Genomic DNA, 20,707 nt, shown 5'->3' with positions numbered 1-20,707 from the left:
GAAACAACGTCTAAAAAAAAAAATACAAAAGTTAGCTGGGTGTGGTGATGAGTGCCTGTAATTCCAGCTACTCCGGAGGCTGAATCAGGAGAATCACTTGAACCAGGAGGTGGAGGTTGCAGTGAGCCAAGATGGCGCCACTGCACTCCAGTCTGGGCAACAAAGCAAGATTCTGTCTCAAAAAATAAAAATAAAAAATAAATAAGATTTTAAAAAGCAAATACTTTGTTTGTAATATTGCTTGGGTTCAATACAAGCTCCCTAATCAATCAATTTGGCCAATTAATGAAACTTTGGATTGCAATGTTATTTTACAACTTAACTGATTTTTTGCCAGAACCTTGGAAAAGATTCAGAAGTCCCATATGTTCAGGTCTTTTTTGCTTTATCCCCAAACCCAAACCCAAAATTACATAAAAATTGTCATGTATGCTTCCAAGGAACTTCCTCCCTCCCCGATTCTGATGTCTTAGATGATCCTTCCTTTTGCCTATTATACCCTCCTCAACCTGCTCACTCTTCACCTACACCCTCTCCATCTGCTCCATTCCCTAGTTAATCTCCCACCCACATACCCAAATACTTTCTCCCCTTCACATACTCTCAGGGGAGTCACACATGCTACCAGCACAGAGTCCTCAGAGAAATCCCCAAAATAGTTTGCCTCTCGCTGAGATGGCTAATGAAGATTTGGGAACAAGCCGAGTTCGTGTCCCTTTTCTGATCATGTCTGATCTTTTGCAAATTCAATCCAAGTTGGTTCATTTAGTCAGGATCCCTCTAAGTTCATTCAAGAATTTCGGACTTTAACTGTCACCTTTGATTTAACCTGGCAAGATATATTTGTGGTATTAACTACCTGATGTTCCCCCCCACAAAAAAAAAAAAAAAAAAATTTCACATGTGGTCTTTAGCATGGGCAGATGAAACTCATGCTCCCAGTCCTAATAGAGCTGGGAAGAAGCTATCCCCAACACAGAACCTATTGGCAATATCAGGCCGCCAATGCTAGCCCAAATAGAGGTGGGGCAGACAGGATCCTATGGTAACTTCTCCGTTGAAAGGAATGAAAAAAAAATGTAATAAAACCTGTTAAGTTTTCTAAATTATAAGAAACAATAGCTGGGCATGGTGGCTCACACCTGTAATCCCAGCACTTTGGGAGGCTGAGGTGGGTGGGTCACCTCAGGTCAGAAGTTTGAGACCAGCCTAGCCAATATGAAGAAACCCTACCTCTACTAAAAATACAAAATTAGCCAGGCGTGATGGTGCATGCTTGTAATCCCAGTTACTCTGGAGGCCGAGGCAGGAGAATCATTTGAACATGGGAGGTGGAAGTTGCGGTGAGTTGAGATTGCGTCACTGCACTCCAGCCTGGGCAACAAGAGCGAAATTCTGTCTCAAATAAAATAAAATAAAAAGAAATAATAATTTTGTATGTATGGAACTACCTGAAAGCCCTGCCCTTTTCCAAGCTAGACTGGTGGAGGCCATGCATAAATACACAAATTGAAACCCTGGGGCCAGACGTGGTGGCTCACACCTGTAATCCTAGTACTTTGGGAGACCAAGGTGAGGCAGGCTGATCACCTGAGGTCAGGAGTTGGAGACCAGCCTGGCCAACATGGTGAGACCCGGTCTCTGCTAAAAACACAAAAATTTGTGGGCACAGAGGTGCATGCCTGTAATTCCTGCCTTTTAATGCTTATATCTTCCAGTTTATAATGATTCCACCTACAGATGACTATGCAATCCCAATACCAGCCTGCAACAGCAACTTCCATTTTCATGGGTCTTCTTGCTGGAATCTGGCCTTCCCTCCACGAACAAGTTTTTCATGACCCTGCATTCCCTTCATGACAGAAAGCAGGAAAGGGAAAAATGCAACTAATCCTTTCAACGCCCCTTTTCAGCAGGAAGTAGCCAGACAGACTGGACACCCCTCTTCACTGTGCCATTTTCCCTTTCTTGGGATCCTAACAGACAAGTAGACATGAGCATGGAGAAATACAAAGGGTCAAAGATTTGCCCAAAATATTTATCGGGGGAAAATGAGGAGAGCTAGGATCACCTGGTGGTCATCAAGCAGACCATTAGGAGGCAAAGCCCCTTATCTGAGGAACTCAGAATATCATTTACTATGACTTACATAACTAATGTGGTCAAAATTACCCTTCAGTTCCCTGCAAGTGAATTCAGGCCTCTCTTGCTGAAGCGCCCTGCTGTGCTCTGCTGTGGAGTTCTTTCCATCTAATAAAACTTTTCAAACCTATATTGCTATTGGTAAATTCTTTTACCACCCGGGAGCCAACCACTCCTAGCTGCAGCTGCGGGGGCTCTGACACCCCGCCTGGCACACACCATTTCACTTAGCCCCTTGAGGCCCTCAGCCTGCAGCAGGCATCTACTTTGTACCATGGGCTACCTCAGGAGTTTTACACGTGGCCTCTCAATCAAACTTCATTTTACAAACTGGTAAACTGAGGCTCAGAGAGGCTATTGACTTGGGCGAGGTAGCAAAGCTGAGAACTTTGGGAAGGAAACTACAACCCGAGAGGAAAAGCTATTCAGAGCCAGAGGCCCCCTGGCAGGGCGGGTGGGACAGAAGAGGGAAGAGAGTGAAGGGAAAATGAGGCGGCAGGCGGGGCTGGGGAGCGACCCGGCACCTGGGGAGAGGGCTGGTCCCGGAATCCTCCTGAAAGACAACCCAAGGGGCCCAAAAAGAGGCGGCGTGAGGGCGCTTCCCACCACCATCACCAACCCCGGCCCCGCCCCTCCTCTCCTTTCCTTTCCCTCCCCTACTCCTTCGCTCACTCACCCGGCTGCCACGTCCCGTCCCGGGGTTACATAACCCGGAGAGAGAAGCGGGAGCGATAGCCCGCGGGCTGGGGCTGGGGTGGAGAAGCCAAGGCTTCATGCGCGCCCTGACCTCCCCTCCAGCTCCTCGCCCCCAACCCGCATTCTCCTCGGGGAGCCGGCAGCCCTGGGGCTGCCCAGATCCGGAGATGCCCTTTCCGTCCTCCCTCCAAGACCCCCTTTGGATCCTCCATTCCTGGTCATCTCCCCAGAAGGAAGGAAATGCGTCCAGTGGTGTGCCTTTGGCCAGCGCTTGGCCTTTGCAAAGGGCCCTCCAGGGAGATGCTCCCATCCCCACGAGAAGTGAGAAGCGATGCCCAGAAGTGGCCGGCAATCATCTGGCGTAAGCGGGGCCCTGCCCAAATGTTTTTGCGGGGCCACTATCTGTATACATGGTAAGAATCACCCAAAATCAGCTTGTCGGCACCATTCTGGCGGCCCACGCTCACACGAACCCCAGAAAGAAATAGCGCACCGCAGTCTGGGACTGGGGCCCACCACCGGCAGGGACTACCTCATAGGCACCGGTCCTAGAGCTCCTCAAGGCATCTGGGCTGCCCCACTCACACAGGGTGAAGAGCTAGAGGACTCCCGAAAGGGAGTGACCCCACAGGGCCCACGAACAACCGGGTCCCGCTTCGGGGCGCCCTGCCTCGACAGCGCTGCCGCATCTCAGGCACTGGATGGGAGGACAGAGAGACATTCCAGGGAAGCGCTGCACAGCTGGGACTCCCTGGGGCAGATAGGCAGTGCGGATGCTTCCCGAAGGTGGGAGGCCGCAGTCAGAACAGGTCCCGTGGGCTGCTAAGCCTTCCGCCAAAGACCAATCTGGCCACCTCCAGGTCTCTGGTCCCCACACCCATCCATGTTTCTCAGGAAAGAAGGAGGGGGCACAAGAAACAGAACATCTCAGCCTCCTGAAGCCCCCACCCCCTCCAAGCCCTTCCCCACACAGTAGGCAAATTGTGTCAAGTTCCTCCAGGCTTAAGTCCCCAATGGGTTCACCTGCAAGGTCTTCATGACCAAGTTCTTCCTGCCCACATCTTTCCCATTCCATCTGCCTCCCTATTCCCTGGCTCCCATCCCTCCAGTCACTCTGGCATTCTAGCTGCTCCTCTCACGCACCAGCCCACCTAGCCTCCTGGCCTTTTCACTTGTGCATGAAGTTTGTCTTCTCAGTCAGATTTCCTTTCAACATCACCTGCTCCCAAAGGCTTTCCCTGACTACCCTGACTAAAACAAACTCTTTCACTTTACACACTCTATCCTCCCACCCGTTTAAATTATTATCTTAAAGGCACTCAATACTGAGATGATCTTGCTACACTTATGGGTTGGCTGTTCAGGTTTCCCCGCCCCCAGCAGGAGGTAAGTACCCCGCCAGAAGAACTTTGTACCCAAATGTCCACAGCTGCACCTCAGAGCCTAGAACAGCCACCTGGTCCCTAGTCAGCTCTCATAAAGTGTGTGTATAACATATTCAAGGTTAGAGGGGACAAAGCAAGGCTGAAAGGACCTCCCTAACAGTGCCAGGTTTTGCAGGAGAGGACATGGCAGGCCATGAACTGAAAGACCAGTTCCCAAAGTGACTAGGGTGGAGCGGTGGCACCCTCTCACCAATCTTTTAGGGGCCAGGTCTGCAGGATGCAGACCTTTTTTCTTTTTTTTTTTTTTTTTTGAGACGGAGTCTCTCTCTGTCTCCCAGGCTGGGGTGCAGTGGTGGGATCTCAGCTCACTGCAAGTTCCACCTCCTGGGTTCACTCCATTCTCTTGCCTCAGCCTCCCGAGTAGCTGGAACTGCAGGCACCCGCCACCATGCCCGGCTAATTTTTTGTATTTTTAGTAGAGACAGAGTTTCACCGTGTTAGCCAGGATGGTCACGATTTCCTGACCTCATGATCCGCCCGTCTCGGCCTCCCAAAGTGCTGGGATTACAGGCGTGAGCCACCATGTGTGGCTAGGATGTTCCACCCCTTATGTCTCCTGCACCCACCCCCCATTCCCCTTCCCACCACTCTGCACTCCCTGCCCCTCTGCCCTATTGCAACCCTTAGGACCCCTTGGTTCCCTGCTGTGTCTCCTGAGCCCCGCAGCACCTTCTCACACTCTTCTCCACTCCCAGCCCTGCTGCCACCCCTGGCCCTTGCCACTGGCTACCTGGGACTGCAAAGGTACAAGCATCAGGATCTGGAGGTGATAGCTCCTGGGACGGAGGGGTAGGTTTGAACCCAGGTACCTGTATAGCCAGATCTCATCTACCAGGAGCCAGGTAGATCTTTTGTGGTCTCACTAGGTGCTACTGAAAAGGACTGGATAGTGGCACCTGCCTAAAAGAGATTTTAATATAAGGGGTGGACTAGGAATCTCCTGCCAGCTCCCTGGTGTGGTTAGGTGGTTGGAGGGGGAGAGGATAGGTGACTCTGGTGACACACAGGCTTCATTTCACGTCCCACTTCTGACGTGTATTTTGTTTGGCTATCCTTGGGCAGTAGTTTCACTTCCCTGAGACTTAGTTTCCTCATCTGTAAAATGGGAACCGTATCCTTCTCCCAGGGTTGCTGTGATGATAAAGTGAGATAATATGGGGCCCTAGGGGGCTCCTAGATTAATCAGATGAATTAAAGGTGGGGAAAACAGCATAACACAGCCCTAATACTCCTACATTCTTAGATGGAATAAAACAGTATCAAGGAAAAGAAAGGAAACTGTGTGTCCAGCAGTACAACTAATGAAGTAGTAGAATCTACTGCCTGCCTGTGCCTCTAATCTCCTGTGCCTGGATGCTAAAGGAGAACTCACTCCCTGTGATGTAGGTGAGCATTGGTGGAGCCTCACATGGGACCAGGATGCACAGGGTAGCATCTCCCCACGCACCCATTCTCCCCTAATAACTGTCCTCCCCAGCTTTCTCTCCTACGTACATCAAGGTCTTTGAGAGCCTTGCTTCAGAAAGTGTGGTTAAAGACCAGAAGACCAGCAGCAGTGGCATCCCCTGGGAACTTGTTAGAAATGCAGAACAGGCCGGGTGCGGTGGCTCATGCCTGTAATCCAAACACTTTGGGAGGCCGAGGCTGAGCAGATCACCTGAGGTCAGGAGTTCGAGACCAGCCTGGCCAACACGGTGAAACCCTGTCTCTGCTACAAATACAAAACTTAGCTGGGCGTGGTGGTGCATGCCTGTAATCCCAGCTACTTGGGAGGCTGAGGCAGGAGAATCGCTTGAACCCAAGAAGTGGAGGTTGCAGTGAGCTGGGATGGCTCCACTGCACTCCAACCTGGGTGAAAGAGCTAGACTCTGTCTCAAAACAAAACAAAACAAAACAAAACAAAACAAAACAGAAGCACCTCTGCCCCAGACCTGTTGAATCAGAATCTGCATTTTGTTTGTTTGTTTGTTTTGAGACAGAGTCTCGCTCTGTCTCCCAGGCTAGAGTGCAGTGGCCCGATCTTGGTTCACTGCAACTGCCACCTCCTGGGTTCAAGCAATTCTACTGCCTCAGTCTCCTGAGTAGCTAGGACTGTAGGCGTCTGCCACCACACCCGACTAATTTTTGTATTTTTAGTAGAGACGGGGTTTCACCATATTGGCCAGGCTGGTCTCGAACTCCTGACCTTGTGATCCTCCCACCTTGGCCTCAGAATGTGCATTTTAACAAGACCTCCAGAGGATTCAATCCCAGGAGATACATATGCGTGTTAAAGGCTGAGAAGCACTACGTGGTAGTTTAGAGCACCTCCACATGAAATGCAGGAGATTCACAACATTCTGAGTTTTATCCCTGGTATTTGATGCTGTCACTGGTAATTTTATCTTAAGCCACAAGAGTATATCCACATAACGTTTCATTTATCCTGGGAAGGAATATTCCTGATCTCCACAGCATGACTGTTGATTTGTTCTTTGTAACTAAGTCATTTTTATCAAAATGCTACAAAATATAGTTTTGGTTTTGTTTTTTTAGAGACACTGTTCTGCTCTATTGCCTATGTTGGGGAAAACAGTCCCATACCACCTAGCGGTTACCCCGAGTCCGGCGGAGACAAAGGAGTTAGAAAGAGGCAGAATAAGCGTTTAAAAGGCGGGTCCATGGACCGGAGGGACCGGAGCATCGGAGGCTTGCTCAGGGCCCAGAACTCTCAGGCTCCGCCCAATTTATTGGTTTACAAGCTCTTTGTTCTTAGGGCAGATGGGAGGAGGAGGAAGCGATGAGGAAAAGGATTAATCAGTGAAGGAGAACTCGAGAGTCATTTGATAAGATGTATAGCAGTGGCGGTTTCTATGAATTTCCTTGAGCAAAGGCGAGTGTCTAAACTACTTCAGATCTTTAACTGGCCGGGTGCAGTGGCTCACGCCTGTAATCCCAGCACTTTGGGAGGCCAAGGCGGACGGATCACGAAGTCAGGAGATCGAGACCATCCTAACACGGTGAAACCCCGTCTCTACTAAAAATACAAAAAATTAGCCAGGCATGGTGGCGGGCGCCTGTAGTCCCAGCTACTCGGGAAGCTGAGGCAAGAGAATGGCGTGAACCCGGGAGGCGGAGCTTGCAGTGAGCCGAGATCCTGCCACTGCACTCCAGCCTGGGCCACAGAGAAAGACTCCGTCTCAGAAAAAAAAAAAAAAAACAACACTTTAACTTATCAGGACTTAAATAGGTGGGAGTGGGTTTCAGGAGGAGCCAAGATGTTTGAGTATACTCCACTGCTTCAAGGGAGTGTTATCTGCCTGAGCAACCTGTGGAATGCCGCTGAGTGGTTACGCTCTAGGGCATAAAGACATGAAGGCAATAGGGAGACGTTTCTCCTCAGAGGCCGCCCATGACTTCCCATGGGTGTCTTACATAGGCAAGACTAACTCAGCTGGCACCCCAGAAACTCTCTTTCCCACAGCCTAAGCTGGAGTGCAGTGGTGTGATCACAGCTCACTGCAGCCTTGAATTCCTGGGTTGAAGCGATCCTCCCACCTCAGCCTCCCAAGTATCTGGGCCGTATCACCACGCTCAGCTAATTTCCACCTTTTTTTTTTTTTTGAGACGAAGTCTCACTGTGTTGCCAGGCTGGAGTGCTGTGGTGTGATCTAGGCTCACTGCAACCTCTGCCTCCTGGGTTCAAGCGATTCTCCTTCCTCAGCCTCCCAAGTAGCTGGGATTACAGGCGCGTGCCACCACACCCGGCTAATTTTTTAGTAGAGACTGGGTTTCACTGTGTTAAAATTTCATCAGCTACTTGAGTGGCTGAGGCACATGAAATTTTTAGTAGAGACGAGGTTTCACTGCGTTAGCCAGAATGGTCTCAATCTCCTGACTTCCTGATTTGCCCGCCTTGGGCGTCCCAAAGTGCTGGGATTACAGGTGTGAGTCACTGCTCCCAGCCATATTTTTTTTTTTCCAGAGACAAGATTTCGCTGTGTCATCCAGGCTACAACATAGTTTTTATTTTTATTTCAATTGCTTTAGGGGTACAAGCGGTTTTTGGTTACAAGGGAGAATTGTACAATGGTGAAGTCTGAAATTTTAGAGCACCCATCACCCGAGTAGTGTACACTGTATGCAACGTGTAGTTTTTTATCTGTCAACCCCCACTTACCCTCCTCCTTCTGAGTCTTCAATGTCTATTATACCATTCTGTATGCCTTTGCAAACCCACAGCTTAGCTTCCATTTATAAGTGAAAACATGTGGTATTTGGCTTTCCATTCCTTAGTTACTTCACTTAGAATAATGACCTCTAGTTCCATCCAAAAGACATTATTTCACTCTTTTTTATGGCTGAGTAGTATTCCACACACACACACACCACATTCCCTCTATTCACTCATCAGTTGATGGGCACTTAGATAGGTTCCATGTCTTTGTAAGTGTGAACTGTGCTGCAATAAACTGTGTATTCAGGTGTCATTTTGATATAATAACTTATTTTCTTTTTGGTAGATATCCAGTAGTGAGACTGCTGAATTGAATGTAGATCTATGTTTAGTTATCTGAGAAATCTTCATACAGTTTTCCATAGACGTCCAGGCTACAATATAGTTTTAAAGGTAAATCACATTTAGGCTTGTAATGGAAGACTCTGCTCTATGCCTTTCCCAAGCCAAGCACTTTTAGTTCTTTTTGTTATTTCTCCTATATTTATCTCTATGCTTAGATTTCTTGCTATTTCCTTTTTTTCTTTTTTCTTTTCTTTTCTTCTTCTTCTTTTTTTTTTTTTAAAGACAATTTCTTGTTCTGTTGTCCAGGCTGGAGTGCAGTGGTAAGATCTCAGCTCACTACAACCTCTGCCTCCCAGGCTCAAGTGACCCTTGTGCTTCGGCCACTCAAGTAACTGGGATTACAGGTGCCTGCCACCATACCCAGTTAATTTTTGTATTTTTAGTAGAGATGGAGTTTCACCACATTGGCCAGGCTGGTCTTGATCTCTGGCCTTAAGTGATCTGTCTGCCTCAGCCTCCCAAAGTTCTGGGATTACAGATGTGAGCCACTGTGCATTTCTTGATTTTTCTATATGTAGTTATCTGTGGATTTCTACTATGAAAAAGAGTTTTTCTACCACCCTTCCCTCAATACGCACATCCAGATACACAAACATACACTCCCTCATTCCGTCTTCGTAAAGCTAAATCACCATTTGGAATCAATATTCAGTGCTTTTGTTATGACTATGTAAATATTATGTTTAACTTTTTGTGCTACCTGGAGTTAGTAATTACTTTGTTTTTATCATTTGCTTAGTTTTCTAGGCACCAATCATTAATTCAATCCCAAAGCTTCCAGTATAACTGAACATTTACTCAATATATCCAAACATAGCTAATAATCAGTTGATTTCATTTTCCTCTGGAGACTTCGCTCCTGGAGCACATCTTCTGGTTTCAGGCTAGGTTGGTTACTTTCTTTACCCGGGGGTATATTTGACATCCCAGGCTTTTTTCATCATCCCTTTTCTGTGTTTAATCTCATTTATTGAATGTCATATTGCTCTCTTTCTTAGTTTAATTCCTTGTTTTGCTGAAGCACATCCTCTAGTAGCTTTCTAAGAAAGGGTATATGCAAGGTCAAATTTTTGAGAACTTGTATAATTGAAATGTCATTATTTCTACCTTCCGAATTAATAATCATTTAGACATATACATTTCTGTATTGGAAATCATTTTGAGGGCATTCATTGTCTTCTAGCTACCAGTATTGGTGTTTAGAAGTGTGATACCATTCTTGCTTCAGATCCAATGTATGTGATTTTTTATATGATGGAAGCTCTTAGGAGTGTCTTTTTATCCCTGCTAATGTGAATTTCATTATATGCTTTGGTGTTAGCTAGTCCTTTTTCACTTATTGGGCTGTGAATTGGTGGAAACTTATGGTCTAGAGAATCATGCCCTTCAATTCTGAAGAGTCTCTTCATTTTTAAAAATCTTCCCCTTCTGGTCAGGCAGGGTGGCTCATACCTGTAATCCCAGCACTTTGGGAGGCCAAGGCAGGTGGATCATCTGAGGTCAGGAGTTTGAGATCAGCCTGGCCGACATGGTGAAACCCTGTCTCTACTAAAAATATAAAAATTAGCTGGGTGTGGTGGCGGGTGCCTGTAATCCCAGTTATTTGGGAGGCCGAAGCAGGAGAATCGCTTAAACCCGGGAGGCGGAGGTTACAGTCAGCTGAGATGGTGCCATTGCACTCCAGCCTGGGTGACAAGAGCGAAACTCTGTCTCAAAAAAAAAAAAAAAGATTTCCTCCTGAGAGCACTCCCTCAATAAACCATGTGTACAAGTATCCCCATCTCAGATTCTATTTTTAGAAATTATGACCCATTGATATAGTCTGAATATTCGTCCAAATCTCATGTTGAAATCTCAAATCCCAATGTTGGAGGTGGGGCCTGATGGGAGGTGTTTGGGTCACGGGGGTGGATACCTCATGGCTTGGTGCTGTCCTCAAAATAGTGAGTGACTTCTCTCAAGATCTGGTTGTTTAAGTGTGTGGCAACTCCCCCAACCACCACTCTCTCCCTTGCTACTACTCACCCTTTGCCTTCTGCCATGATTGGAAGTTTCCTGAAGCCTCCCCAGAAGCAGATGCTGGTACCCTGCTTCCTGTACAGCCTGCAAAACTGCAAGCCAATTAAGCCTCTTTTCTTATAAAGTACCCAGTCTCAGGTATTTCTTCATAGCAACGCAAGAATGGCCTAATACACTCACCATCTGGCACAGTGCCTTGCCCATAAGAAGCACCTAAATAAATGATTGTTGAATAAAAAATAAACTCTGAGAAAATCACAGACAGAACCCTCCTATACATGCATGGAGAGCACCTGGTGCATAGTAAATCTTTAAGGAGCTTTAGTCTCTCCAATCCCCCCATGCCCTGCAATATGGAGTAGCCTCATCTTGGTGGACTCGTCAGGACATGCTCCCCAGGTCTGTATGTCCAGGAATGCAATTGTGTGGATGTATCCAGGGTTGATCAGGCTCAGGGAATTGGCAATCTTAGACCTTAATGCTCCTTTACAAACACAATTGGAACTTAATGCAAAAAAAAAAAATTCTGGGATCTTCTGTTATACCCTATCCCATTATGGACAAATCTACTCCTAAAGTCCAGCGCTGGATAAGCAAGAACAGCCAGAGCAAGGGCAATCAGTGCATGGTCGCTAGGGCTGGTGACACTGGTCTCTGGGCAAGGCCTGCTGGAGGTGGATATGCAGCCTGATTCTTGTTCTGTCTCCTCCTCTCCTAGGGGCTGTATAGCCACTGTCTCCCCTTTTGCCACCCCTACCAGTTTTCCTTCAAAGTATGATATGCAGGCAAAGATTAAGTTCTTTTAATTATGACACATTTCCACTCTTGCCTCTCAAGTCACTAAACTGAGATGCACTGGACCCCTATGGCTACCACCCATTTACAGATTATCAGTGTAATATGATATACTGATAATCCAGGTGACTAACCCCTTCATTATATATTCATTTTCCATTCATCTAACTCCCTTCTCAGTTATAAGTTCATATAACTCCATTCTCAGAGTGTAACCTTAACCTCTAATATGGGGGTTACTAGGTCATAGTCCTCTTAAATTCATATCCTCTACCTCATTACTGGAACCCCAGTATGCATAATACCTCCTATAAACTGTAATGCTTAGAGCACCTGAATAGCCCCCTCCTCTCCCACCCCCATTTAGCAGGTTATGTGACAGCCCAGCCCCAGACGCCTCAGGCAGTCTCCTGGCAGAGCCCATCTCTGCAATCTGGAACTGCAGGCCTGAAAAATCCCCCAGAAGGACCCACAGGGAAGATAGCTGGGGACAGAGATATTGAATGACTTGCCCCTGGACATGCAGCTCTGCAAACTCACAGGAAGAAGAAAGCAGACCTCGCTCCCTTGGACAGATGCCCAAATAGTAATGGAGTTAGAATGCCTTCCTGACAACTCAGATCCCCAAGGGAGGGCCCTAGGGCAGAGAATTAGCAAAGGCAAGAGGATGAGTCTTAGTTCTCAGAAATCCCTGACTTCCCAGCTAAGCCCCACCTAGGCCGCCAGCTGCTTATGAGGCTAGAGCAGCAGCAGGAGCAGCCCCCTCCCTACCCCATGGCCCCACCTGGCAACAAGTCACAATGCCCCAGGTGCCCAGTCCCAGAATGCTGACCAAAGTGGGAGGAGGTGAGGAGGGTTTGGTGGGTGGGTGTGGGGGTGGGGGAGACTCTGCAGGAGCCTAATTCCCCACTCTGAGCTTACCCTTGTATCTGCCAGGGCCCTACCCCTTCCCCAACTCCCATTCCTGTAATCTTTTTCAGCACTAGTTCTTCCTGTCACCTCCACCTCCCTCCATGACCCGGCTCTGCTTACCCAGACCCGAAGCCCTTGAGGATCCGATCCCAGTTCCTCCTAGGGACCTGGGTGCTGGGGAGGGGTCAGGTACTCCAGTGCATCCACGTGTGTCCTCCTGGGGCCCTAAATGGGCCCAGCTCCTGGACAGTGTCCTAGGGCTGGGGGCACTAGGGCTGACAATCCGGGCAGTCTTTTCCACAACTGGCCCAGCCCTGCTGCTGCTTCTGGTCAGCTTCCTCGCCTTCGACCTACTCCATAGGTAAGCAGGCAACAGCCTGGCAGGTGGGCATTGTAGGCAGGCAGGCCAGTGGACAACTTCCCTAAGCCCAGCCGCTACCCTCTCTCTCCACAGGCCCACAGGTCGCACTCTGCCATAGCACAAACTTCTCACCAGGGGCCAGAGTCAGGGGGCCGGTGAGGGTCCAGGACAGCAGGAGGCTCTACTCCTGCAAATGGGGAGAGTCTCAGGACAACTTAGCCTCCAGGACGCGCTGCTGCTGCTGCTCATGGGGCTGGGCCCGCTCCTGAGAGCCTGCGGCATGCCCTTGACCCTGCTTGGCCTGGCTTTCTGCCTCCATCCTTGGGCCTGAGAGCCCCTCCCCACAACTCAGTGTCCTTCAAATATACAATGGCCACCCTGCTTCCTCAGGCCCCCTTTTCTCCTTCCTGGCTGGGCAGGGGGGACAATACCCCTTTTTTCCCAGCCTGAACCTCACAGGACCTCCAGTCCCATAATGTAGGTATCAAATACCTGGGTCTGAGTCTTGGGGCCACAAGAGAAGGCAGGATACAAGCCAGGGAGCCTGGAGAAGAATGTGGCAGCCATCTCAGAGCCTGTGGGTTGGGGGCAGTCACTCTGGCCTCCTCTGTGGCTCTAGAGAATGAAGGTCCAGACAGAAAGACTTGCAAGAGAGCAGGGTGGAAAGGGGTGGGTATCAGCCAGCAGGGAAAGCAGGGAAGGGACAAGGATCCTGGGAGGGCTTCCCATGAGAAAGCATGAGAAACTACATCTGCGGGGCTCTGAGGGTCCCCTGCCAGCCTGGAGGGTCTGTGCAGAGGGACTCGGGTGGGCCTCACACCCTGCAGTGACTCCTCTCTTGGCTGGACCCCACCCCAGCCCGGGTCACAAAGGAGCTCCTCTGGGAAGGGTGGGGGTAGATGAGAGTGGGGACTTGGATTTGCCTGCCAGGCCGTCCTGGGTGCTGCAGGAAGCAACATGACTTAGGTAACTGCCCAGAGGTAAGTCCCGGACCCCAACTCTGTTGCCCCACCCCACCCACACTGGTGCCCTCCTGACCCCTATACCCCCTCTCTGCCCCCTGCCCCGAGGTCCCAAGCATCTCCAAGACCCTGGCCCTCTCCCCAGGTGCACCAGCCGTGATGCAGCAGCTGCGAGTGGAGACAGATACCATCGGGGCTGGCGAGGGGCCACAGCAGGCAGTGCCCTGGTCAGCCTGGGTCACAAGGCACGGCTGGGTGCGCTGGTGGGTGAGCCACATGCCCCCGAGCTGGATCCAGTGGTGGAGCACCTCGAACTGGCGGCAACTGCTGCAGCGCCTGCTGTGGGGTCTGGAGGGGATACTCTACCTGCTGCTGGCACTGATGCTGTGCCATGCACTCTTCATCACAGGATCCTACCTGCTGAGCTCCTTGTGGCCCGTCGTGGCCGCCGTATGGCGCCACCTGTTACCGGCTCTCCTGCTGCTGGTGCTCAGTGCCCTGCCTGCCCTCCTCTTCACGGCCTCCTTCCTGCTGCTCTTCTCCACACTGCTAAGCCTCGTGGGCCTCCTAACCTCCATGACTCACCCAGGCTACACTCAGGATTTGGATCAATAGAAGGGCAACCCCATCCCACTGCCTGTGTCTGTTGAGCCCTGGCCTAGGGCCTGAGACCCTGTGGGGAGAGGGAGGGCAATGGGATAAGGGCCCCCTGCCTTGGCAGGCCCCAGACCCCCAGTCCCGAACAGGTAGACTGGCCTGACCCCGGACTCCTTCCTCAAGTCAATGCTGCAGGTTCCTGGTGTGAGGGGCCAGGGCCTTTGAGAAGAGGGGGCAGGACAGATGGCTTAGCCATTGGCGGAAATTGCTTAGCCAGGGGCAGAGCTTGACCAAGCCACTGACAGCGCCCATATGGATGTGATGATACCTGTGGGGCCCTCTTGGCAACTGACAGCATCTTTTTCTCACAGCCACTCAGCTGTCTCAGCTTCAGACTCACTGAGAACTTCTACCTGGGCACCCCTGGCCTTGCCATTCCTCCCAGCAATCCCCTTTCCATTTCCAGGAGAACCACAGACTCTAGAGAGGGTCCCAGTGACAAAAATCTATCAGGGAGAAGGCTGGCCAGAAGCCCCAGGAGACCTCAACTCCCTCGTTCTCCAAACCTTGCAGCCCAGGCATCCTCCTCCCTAGACTTCCTACTTCCTGCCTCAGTCCGCATCCCCAAGTCTGAGAAACGGGCCAACTGGGGTCAGACAATACCTACTCACTCTCTAAGAATCCCAAGGTCCGTTATGGAAAAATGATCAAGAAGTCTCATTTCACCCACTTACACAATGTGTGGCCTTGGCCAATTAATTCATTTGAGTCTCAATATTAGGTGGGCCACTTCTGTCATGGGGTTGTTGTGAGTCAAAGACAGTATCTATTTGTGAAGCATTTTGTAAAAATCAAAAACCTGTAAGATGTTGTTTTTAGCTCTAAGAACATTCAGTAGGCTCAAAAGATCTTTTGACCCCAAAGACTGTTGAAGGAACAGGAAGCTTCTCTGGGCTTTCAGATCAACTCGCTGTCCTGGATAGAATTTTGGCCCTAAAATGGTAAACAAGAGGTTGGTTAAGTGTGGACAAGATATAAAAGGTCATGTGCCATGAAATCTCAAAATGCACAGATGCTGAACTATTTTGATTATGAAATGCTTGGGCCTGGGGCTGAGTGCCAGGAGATGCTTGCACAGCTGTGTAAGTGGGGAAAGCACAGCCCCAGGGTTTCCAAAACTGACCCAGCAAGCCGCTCAGGCACCAGAAGGGCTTTGGAAAGAGCAATCCTTTGATGCCCTGAATGCTGGCCATTCGTTCACTTGCTGGCCCCTCCAACAAAACATTGAGTTATTACCAAGTAAGGTACATGATAGACAACTTTATCCACACCTGACCACCACCCAATCCCTGGCCATCCCCAGCTCCTGCCCAGTTCTGATCCCTGCTTTATATATAACCCTAAAATCCTAGCTCTTGAAACCCCAGACCCAAGGTCCCCTTCTCTTGCCCCATAAATACTCAGGGCCTTGGGGTTAGCCCCTAGAATCCTAGTTCATTTTTGCCTTAGAGTTTTGCAACCCTCCATGCCACTGATTAGATGCCTTCAGCATCAGTGCCAAAACCCGAGCTCCAGTCCTTCCTTTCTGTTTCTTTGTATTTCTCCTTGCATTATGGCCTGGTAGCGAGAGCAAGGTAGGACATGGGGCTGACATAGTCTCATGATTAGATGGGTTTTGGTGTATGAACTGAGGCTGGACTTGAATACTAGCACTCTCACTTACTAGCTCCATGCCCTTAGTGGAAATTGCTAAACCTTCCTCAACTTCACTTTCCTCATGGATAAAACTAAGGCAAGAACTCCTGTCTTAGGGCTCTGGCATATGAGTGAAGGACCTGGGACCGCTCCTAGCACCACAAATTATAGCTATGCTGTGACCATCCCATTTTAGAGATGAGAAGTCAGGCCCAGGATAGCCATTTGCCAGTGGCAAGGCCAGGCCATCTGAGTCCTACCAGGCTACTCGAGAAGGTGAAGGGGGCAAAGGAAACACAAACAACCTGACTAACTGAAGACCCCATGGCTTCTCAAGGGCTCCTATCAGAGCTAAAGCCCAGGCCTAGGGAGGTTATGAGTCAAACCAATCTAGATGTCTGGCGGGCTGAGGATTCAGGATCCCGTGTGGTGAGGGCAGAGACCAGGTTGCCTGGCCTAGATCCATCATTGACTTGGCCATGCATTGGTAGCCAGTGACGTGGCTCTGGAGCCTTGAGTCCATTCCAATGAAGGGGGAGAGGAGTTTTGGGCCCTGACCAGATGCACTGGTGGATGGGATGTGGGCAGCAGCAAGGAGAAGACCTTCTTCCTTTCCTCACAGAATATACACCTTTTACCCTTCTGCCCAGCTGGTATGGGGTAAGGAGGTGCAGCCAGACTGGAGAGCAGATGGGCAATACTCATCATATTAGATCAGCATATACCCTAGGACCCAGAACCCCAGAATGAATTTTCACAGCGGTCCATAAGGGCCTTGCTCCTCAAAATGTAGTCCCAGAATCAGCAACATAGGCATCACCTGGAAGCTGGTTAGAACTGTAGTCTCAGGCCCTGCTCCAGACCGGCTGAATCAGAGCCTGCATTTTTTTTTTTTTTTTGAGACAGAGTCTTGCTCTGTTGTCCAGGCTGGAGTGCAGTGGTGCAATCTTGGATCACTGCACTCTACCTCCCAGGTTCAAGTGATTCTCCTGCGTCAGCCTCCCAAGTAGCTGGGATTACAGGCGCCTGCCACCAAGTCCAACTAATTTTTGTATTTTTAGTAGAGACGGGGTTTCACCATGTTGGTGCCAGACTGGTCTTGAATCCCTGGTCTCAGGTGATCCACCTGCCTCAGCCTCCCAAAGTGCTGGGATTACAGGCATGAGCCACGGTGCCTGGCCAAAAGCCTGCATTTTAACAAGATTCCCAAGTGATACATTGCACCCTGTTTGAGAAGCAAAGCATAAGGGGGTACTATGAGAATGCCTATTGCACTGTTACTAGTGGGAGCAGGGTAGTTAAAGGGAAGGGTAAAACAACGCAGATGGGCCCAAGGGGCAACAGTTAGAAGGGGCAGAAGGTACATGAACTAATCTTAAAATCTTAGCATTGAAAAATAAATGGAATGAGAATACAATTCCTTTTACACAAATGTAAAAGGTAAGTCAGCAAAACAAGACACTTTTTGGCAAGAACACATAAAAACGGAAGATAAACAGAAGAATGGACAACTCTAAGGGCAGGCAAGTGGGAGTAGGGTATAGAGGTAACAGGCAATAAAGCTAGAGAGCTTGCAGAGGCGAAACGTGATACCATCAACATAATTTCTGAAATTCCTTTAAAAGTAGAAAAAGTCGTCCATTTAGCGTTAAAAGGCTTACAAATGCAAGTCTGGGGAGAATGGGCATGGTGAAATGATGGAGTTCTAAGTCATTCGGTTTGGACCAAGAAGGGCGAGCCTTCCTATCCGCCTGTTTGTGACCTGGGCTGCTGCGTGGATGTCTTTGCCCTCCCCCACCGCACCCGGTAGGCCGCTCTCATGGGATTGGACTGTGAGCCTGGGATCCAGCAACAACTTCGGCCTGGCCGGAAAAATAAGGTCAAGGAGAGCATAAGGAACCGGAGCGGAGGCGGTGTCAGCGAGAGGGGCCTTGCGTCTAAGGAGAGAAGGGATCTACAGCGGTGCACACACGTGCTGGGGAATACTGGGGGTGGGGGATGGGCAATAGGGCTTCCCTCCGCCCCTAGGAACAGGGAAGGCGGTGTCAGGGGGCGCAAGCTGCTGAGGGGTAACTCTTCAAGAGATGGAGCGTCAGTGGCCACTCAGGGAAGGAGAGGGGTCCTGGAAAGGAGGAAGCCGTGCGACATCCAGGAACCTCCAAGGGCCAGCTGCGGGAGACAGCAAGGGGGGTGCTCTCCTTCAGACTCGTGAGTGCAGAGAAAGCGGGAGGCTGGGAGAGGCTGAGTGAGGCTGGGGGTGGGGGGAGGGGCAGCCGGCCCCAGGGAAGGAAGGAGGAGACGGGGTCCTCAGGGAGGGGGAGGACGCCTGTGCAGCGCGCGCTAGACCAACGCCCGGGGGCAGGGACAAGGTCATTGAGGCCGTGGTCACAGACGCTTCGGGAGGGAAGGGGCCACGTCGGGCGGGATGCATTGAGGCGACAGGAGCGCCTGGTCAGACAGCAGCTACTCCGAGGCAGGGGAAGGCGTGGTGGGGGATCCCCTGCGGTGGGGACCCTGTGAGGACACCGGAGGCCGGCCGCGGGTTGCGGAGCGCCGAGGGCACTGCTCTCCCCCAGGCTCAAGCCCGCGGACAGGGGCGAGGGCGACAGCGGGAGGGCGTCGATGACCTTTAGGCAGAGAGGGACAGACCAGGGTCTGAGGCTGGGAGGGAAATCCCAAGCTCGGCCCCGTTGGGAGGTCGTGGGCATCCACACCGGGAATGTGCTGGCGGCCCTGAAGCATCGAAGTCCCCGGACTCGCCGAACAGACTGGGGACCGACGGCGCGCAAGGAGAGCCCTCTGGCTCTGGCAACGAAGGGGCGGGCTTGGCGGGGGTGGGAGGAGGGAGCGGGGGAAGGGATGTCCCACAGGCTAAGACACCGGCACTTAGGGCGGGGCGGGAGGGGAAGGAGAGGGATCTCAGGGCCACTGTCATCACAGTGGCAGCTCCGTTGACTCTCACCCCTTGCCCCAAATCGCCGGCCTGCCGCCTCTCCCCCTCACCAGAGACCCCGAGGCATCGACGGCAGAGTTCCTGAGAACCCTGGAGAAGGAACAGCCCGATATAGCCAACTGAGCTGGGACTCCGACTCCTGGCACAACCTGAGCCTGATATTATCAAATGCCCTGAGGTAAAGAGCTGTCATTTGTGAGGATCCGACAGGGTCTGGATGCAGCCACTTTTGGACAAGTTTTTTTTTTTTGTTTGTTTGTTTGTTTGTTTTTCTGCTGAGCATTTTCATCTGTATTCTGGAACTCATACTTGCATCCTTTGTGCTGATTCTGTTACCGACCCTCAAGGGGGTTTTGGATCCCAGTGGGTTTTTTTCCCTGCTTGGTGCCGTTCATGCCAATAGAATGAGACCAGGTTCGGTTAAGCAGAGCAGAAACTTTATCACTGATCAAGGAATGTAGAAGGAGCCTGAGATCAAAGCACCTTCTTGCGGGAAGGGGTAGGGCGAAGGGGGATTTGTAAGATGTCTTAGGGTAGTAGGCAGAGACTGGGGGAGGGGATTCCTGGAAAGATGGGGCTTTCCAGGGAGAACTGGAGTGTGTGCAGTCTCTCCTTCACCCCAGCACTTTATGTGCCTCGGCAAAGTGCACCTCCACCCCCCATCCCCTCACCCACTCCCCCCCGCCCCGCCGGAGAGATTACAATATGGTAATGAGGCGAGGATTGAGGTCAGGGTAGCACTGCTGAGCTCCCTTCTCATCTTGTGGCTTGTTTGTGGTTACTGGCTTCCAGCCTCCGTTTTTGAAAGCAAACACAACTGTGAACACTGGTTAATTTCAGAGGTTTTGGGGCTTGCTGAAAGACTTGGGGTTACTCTGCGGTGATAGTTTCCTACCTTGAAAATATTTTCCATCTTTTTTTTTTTTTTTTTTTTTGAGACAGAGTCTCGCTCTGTCGCCCAGAGCTGGAGCGCAGTGGCCAGATCTCAGCTCACTGCAAGCTCCGCCTCCCGGGTTTACGCCGTTCTCCTGCGTCAGCCTCCCGAGTAGCTGGGACTACAGGCGCCCGCCACCTCGCCCAGCTAGATTTTTGTATTTTTTAGTAGAGACGGGTTTCACCGTGTTAGCCAGGATGGTCTCGATCTCCTGACCTCGTGATCCACCCGTCTCGGCCTCCCAAAGTGCTGGGATTACAGGCTTGAGCCACCGCGCCCGGCCAATATTTTCCATCTTAAAAGAACTTGATTTAACATCTGTTGGTTCTATCATATTTTCCAGGTTGTGTCTTCAAATGTCTTACCCCAAAAATACCAGTTTTAAAAATTAATATGTGACATTGTATCCTTGCGAAATATTTGTAACATGTATGAAAGTTATGAACCTCTCTAAACTGAGAGACCACATCAATCTAAAGGACAGATGTTATCAGGTTAGGGCCTCTTCCTGTGTGCTCCTCATCTTACTGTGCAAGCTGGGATTCCCAGACAATGGCAAATAGAACTGCTGTTCACAGATATCTTTGACTTGATACTGATTTAAAACGAACTGCTTGCTTCTAAGTTTCCACCAT

General features: G+C 50.3%; 2 protein-coding genes across 5 annotated transcripts; both read left to right on the top strand.

The window, feature by feature from the left end:
• Positions 1–12,519: 12,519 nt before the first annotated feature.
• On the top strand, positions 12,520–13,599 carry CUNH20orf141 (chromosome unknown C20orf141 homolog). The gene is given in 2 exon segments (XM_033185885.1): positions 12,520–12,931; positions 13,025–13,599. Coding segments are annotated over 2 exon segments (498 nt in total). The 5' UTR covers positions 12,520–12,671; the 3' UTR covers positions 13,263–13,599.
• Positions 13,600–13,706: 107 nt separating this feature from the next.
• Positions 13,707–17,774, top strand: TMEM239 (transmembrane protein 239). Of its 4 annotated transcripts, XM_033185882.1 has the most exons (3): positions 13,707–13,897; positions 14,039–14,534; positions 14,957–15,548. In XM_033185882.1, the coding sequence occupies exons 1-2, from the start codon at positions 13,831–13,833 to the stop codon at positions 14,506–14,508; spliced, it is 537 nt and encodes a 178-aa protein (XP_033041773.1). In that variant the 5' UTR covers positions 13,707–13,830; the 3' UTR covers positions 14,509–14,534; positions 14,957–15,548. The 4 variants fall into 4 exon arrangements, with proteins under 4 accessions (XP_033041773.1, XP_033041771.1, XP_033041772.1 ...); XM_033185880.1 differs by having other exon boundaries at positions 13,707–13,911; positions 14,002–17,774; XM_033185881.1 differs by having other exon boundaries at positions 14,039–15,548.
• The last annotated feature ends 2,933 nt before the right edge of the window (positions 17,775–20,707 follow it).

This window comes from Trachypithecus francoisi, unplaced genomic scaffold, assembly GCF_009764315.1.
Source record: "Trachypithecus francoisi isolate TF-2019V2 unplaced genomic scaffold, Tfra_2.0 Lachesis_group21, whole genome shotgun sequence".
Lineage (NCBI taxonomy): Eukaryota > Metazoa > Chordata > Mammalia > Primates > Cercopithecidae > Trachypithecus > Trachypithecus francoisi.
The sequence above is the reverse complement of the archived record's forward strand: the minus strand, read 5'-3'. Positions and strand labels throughout refer to the sequence as shown.